The 4,675-nt window shown below is 40.3% G+C and overlaps 1 protein-coding gene across 1 annotated transcript; it reads right to left on the minus strand.

Moving 5' to 3' along the window:
* Positions 1 to 425: 425 nt before the first annotated feature.
* On the minus strand, positions 426 to 2,229 carry LOC127518312 (C-type mannose receptor 2-like). The gene is made up of 3 exons (XM_051904789.1): positions 1,704 to 2,229; positions 1,043 to 1,384; positions 426 to 877 (listed from the first exon to the last, which is right to left on the minus strand). Exons 1-3 carry the CDS (start codon positions 2,005 to 2,007, stop codon positions 516 to 518), a joined length of 1,008 nt encoding a protein of 335 aa, XP_051760749.1. The 5' UTR covers positions 2,008 to 2,229; the 3' UTR covers positions 426 to 515.
* Between the last annotated feature and the right edge of the window lie 2,446 nt (positions 2,230 to 4,675).

The raw sequence follows: 4,675 nt of genomic DNA on the forward strand, positions 1-4,675 counted from the left end.
ACAGAGTTATGCACAGATTTTGCATATCTGTCATTGTGACATTTGTGAAATCAGGAAATAATCAGTGGTGAGAATACTGACTGTAGATGAGTTTATTTGAGCTGATGTTCTGTTTCACATGTTTATCTGATGGTTTTGATCAAACACAAGATATTTTATACCCAACCTTCACTTCAGCTTTTCTAAGAATAAACCAGATTTCATTCTGAGACTCAAACAATATTATTCTGAAGAGCTGCTGCTCACAGATTCACATTCAACCAGTTATTGTTAGTGAAAACATAAAGAGATGTAACCACACCAGATATACAAAGAGATTTATAAAACACACTTAACATCTAAAGAATATTAAACATTAATGTTAAAACATTTTAAAAAGATTACATTATGCCATGATGATTCAAATGTAGCAGTTAGCAGATTCACTCAGAACTTACTAAAACAAATACAAGTAAATAAGAGAAATAATGAAGAATGAAAGCAGTGAATGTAAGTAAACACACAAACATTCACTCTTAATATCTGCTGCAGATGAAGTTGAGTTTGCGAGTTTCAGGAAGGCTGATCCAGCGCTGATCTCCTCCAGACTGAACTGCTCCTTTTCTCTTCTCGAGGCGGCAGTCTTCCGGTGTCGATCCGTTCCCTGGAGCCCAGTTCTGATAGCACACGATCTCTCCGCTCAACCAGATCCACATGTTCATGCTGCAGTAGTTGTGTAAACCCAACCACACCGCCTCAGTAGACGCCTGTTTAACCACATTCATCACACGACGCTGAATCTCTTCTGAATGAACCGAGACCAAATCCATATGATTCTGTCTGCAGTATCTCAGAGCTTCAGGCCACGTCAGATTCTCTTTGATCAGGATCAGTTTATCTGGACACAAAACAAACCACAAACAGAAACTAGAGAGAGACTGATCAAAAACAACATGCGGAACAAACACTGTGGAGGAATTTGTCATGTCAGACATGTAGTGTGAACTTTAAGATATCTGGAGGAGATGGATGGATTGTGTGTGTTTTGTGAGGATCTGCTCACCTTCATGACACACAAAAGGAAACTGGTTGTAGCAAAAGACATCATTCCATTGTCTCAAAGCATTTTCAGTCATAGCTGCACAGTTTTCATCTATATTATTATTAGGTTCATTAGACCTCCAGTATCTGAATGAGGAGTTACTCTGATCTGACCACTGCCATGAGTCTCTGAACAGACCGATCCAGACATCACCAGATATGTGACTATCACTGATGAACTTCTGAATCTGTTGATTCTCATTCTGGTTCCTCACACTGACCAGATCAATGTGATTCTGTCTGCAGTGACTCTGAGCGTCTCTCCAATTCATCATCTGATTGATAAAGACGAGTCCTGTGTTCGCTTTAAGAACAACAAATGGAAACAAATTCATGAATCAGTTTGTTCATTAATCTCACACTGCTTTATGGTTTGGACAGATGTCATTCAAACACTTGAGCTGTTTGAGCAGCCGGTGATTTATTGAAGATCTGTTGAATTATTTTAAAGATAAAACACGTCTATACAGAAATTGATTCATTGAAAGTGTGACAAATGTCCACAGACTCTTCTATATTCACAATCAAATTGAAAAGTAATAGCGCATATTATTGCATTAAAATTTGGTATATAGTACATCTAATAATGAACAGATGTAGTCATTTTAAATAGCTGCACTCACTGTTGTTGCAGATGAAAGTCAGGCTGTTACTACATGGCAAATCTCCCCACTGTCCATTTCTCATCATAGCACACTCATCTGTGCCATCAGGTTGTCCAGGAGCCCAGTTCAGATAGAGCGCAGGATCACCTGAAGACCACTGCCATTTATCAACACCCGTCCTCTGCAGCCCAATCCAGACATACTGAACACCTCCAACAATCACACTCTTCTTCAGCTCGTTCATGTCGTTCATGTTGTCAACGGTGGCCAGATCTGTGTAATTCTCTCTGCAGTATCTCTGAGCTTCAGTCCAGTTCTTCATCTCGTTTATAAAGTGATACTGACGCTGAACACATTCAGATACGGAGCAGAGAGCTGTGAAAGAGAGGGTTTGATTTAATGCTTTTCATAACAGAGTCAAACCTGATGAAACTATAAACCATAAATAAAACAACAAACACTCACCAATGAGAAGAAGAATGAAATAGAGAGTTTGGTCCATTTCTGAAGAAGAAATGTGGGAATGGAGAGTAGGTGTAATAAAAGTTAAACATAAAAGTATGAAAAAATGTACTAATTTAGCAGCATAACTCGATTCACGATCATTAAGACCATATTAACATCTCAAAGTCTAATTGTGGTTAAAGAAAGAAGTTGTTCTTACTTTAGAGGTCGTGTGTTTCTGTCCTGAGTCTGATGTTTCTGTCCGTCTTTAAACAAAGTGATTATTATATCTGCTCTCATTCAGTACATCACATCATTTGTTTATTTCATTCTTAAAAAAAAAAATCAAAGATGTCCACATCTTTTCTCTGTTTTTTTGTTGCTGTAATTCTTTGGAAGTGTGTTAATTTGAATGTGCTAGAGAGTCTGTACGTATATTGTATTTTCATAATGGCTTCACAGGAAAAATCCACCTCAGCATTTGCATTTTATTTTTACTTGTCATTTGTTTCCATGTTCTTCAGCTTTGTTACTGTCAGTGACTGATAGCAAGTTTCTGCACAACAAAACACAATATTGAAGATGCACTCTGTGTCTACATTAACACAATATCTCTTCATAGTGTCATGAGTGCTGTATGAAGAAAATATAATGGCCAACAACTGACATGTGAAAAGAAAAAAAAAAAAAGACCATATCAGCTCTTTAATAATGGAAATCAGCAGCACAGAGAACATCTTAATTTTTTCTATGTACACAGTGCCGTCGCTCCCTCCTGATGTGACGTCACTAGAGTAAAAGATTCATTCATTTGATTTCAGTGATATTTTAACCTCTTTCTCTCTTAAACCTCTTTCTCTTTAATTTCTTTCTCTGTCTTTTCTGCCAGTGTTCACTGATTGACATGTAGATGATGACATTTGTAGATGATGTTTAAACAGTGAATTCAGCTTTCACATTTATGGCATTTATAAAACACTATAATGACTACAAAGTTGTAATAAATGACATCTAATCTACGATGTAAAGTAGTGACATTACGTTTCCTGTTTAGTCTTGCTACATCTTGCTGTCTTCATCTTTCTATCACTGTGATAAATTAACCAATCAGAGGCTTCTAGAGGAATGTGCTGCCCATTTGGAGCTTTAGCCCCGCCTACTCAAAGCTTGAAGAATCTGAGGTTAGATGAGAGCAGAAGAACATGACGAGGCAATACAGCAATATTTGCCAACTGTTTATGATAAAAACGTTAAAAGACAGATGACCGATGCTCCAAGGATGCAAACTACTATGGGCCTTCTCAGATTTGAATGTCATTTATGTTATTCATCAGACAATGTACACAGATCAGGCATAACATTATGAGCACTGAAAGGTGAAGTGAATAACACTGATTATCTCTTCATCACGGCACCTGTTAGTGGTGGTCAGTATCTATCAAAAGTGCTCCAAGGAAGAAACAGTGGTGAACCGACGACAGGGTCATTGATGCACAGGGGGAGCGAAGGCTGGCCCGTGTGGTTCAATCCAACAGACGAGCTACTGTAGCTCAAATTGCTCAAGAAGTTAATGCTGGTTCTGATAGGAAGGTGTCAGAATACACAGTGCATCAGTTTGTTGAGTATGGGGCTGCATAGCCGCAGACAAGTCAGGGTGCCCATGCTGACCCCTGTCCACCGCCGAAAGAGCCAACAGTGGGCACGTGAGCATCAGAACTGGACGACGGAGCAATGGAAGAAGGTGGCATGGTCTGATGAATCACATTTTCTTCTACATCACGTGGATGGCCAGGTGCGTGTGCGTCTCTTACCTGGGGAACACATGGCACCAGGATGCACTATGGGAAGAAGGCAAGCCGGCGGAGGCGGTGTGATGCTTTGGGCAATGTTCTGCTGGGAAACCTTGGGTCCTGCCATCCATGTGGATGTTACTTTGACACGTACCACCTACCTAAGCATTGTTGAGACCATGTACACCCTTTCATGGAAACGGTATTCCCTGGTGGCTGTGGCCTCTTTCAGCAGGATAATGTGCCCTGCCACAAAAATGGTTCAGGAATGGTTTGAGGAGCACAACAACAAGTTTGAGGTGTTGACTTGACCTCCAAGTTCCCCAGATCTCAATCCAATCGAGCATCTGTGGGATGTGCTGAACAAACAAGTCCGATCCATGGAGGCTCCACCTCGCAACTTACAGGACTTAAAGGATCTGCTGCTAACATCTTGGTCCAGATACCACAGCACACCTTCAGGGGTCTAGAGGAGTCCATGCCTCGACGGGTCAGGGCTGTTTTGGCAGCAAAAGGGGGAGCTCTGTTCCATAAGATGACAAGAGTTAGTGAGTTGGAGCTCACTACAGATTACTGATGGCTTAGTAATAGTGTGCTTCACCTTTCAGGTGTTACGGAACACAGACTCGGGAGAACGGTGAGTACAATGATGAAACCGTTTATTATTCAAGAGGGTGAAATTATAAAGCAAATTAAGTAAATCAACCAGAGTGGATGAGGATAGAAACAGTCCAGACAGGTAAGTCAAGTCATCTT

The sequence above is a fragment of the Ctenopharyngodon idella genome, chromosome 9 (assembly GCF_019924925.1).
Source record: "Ctenopharyngodon idella isolate HZGC_01 chromosome 9, HZGC01, whole genome shotgun sequence".
NCBI classification, from domain to species: domain Eukaryota; kingdom Metazoa; phylum Chordata; class Actinopteri; order Cypriniformes; family Xenocyprididae; genus Ctenopharyngodon; species Ctenopharyngodon idella.

Coding starts and splice junctions, on each gene's coding strand:
- LOC127518312 (XM_051904789.1), bottom strand. CDS start 2,007: ATGAAGAACTGGACTGAAGCTCAGAGATACTGCAGAGAGAATTACACA. Junction 1,385..1,703: donor GACTTTCATCTGCAACAACA/GTGAGTGCAGCT, acceptor TTGTTCTTAAAG/CGAACACAGGACTCGTCTTT. Junction 878..1,042: donor TCCTTTTGTGTGTCATGAAG/GTGAGCAGATCC, acceptor TTTTGTGTCCAG/ATAAACTGATCCTGATCAAA.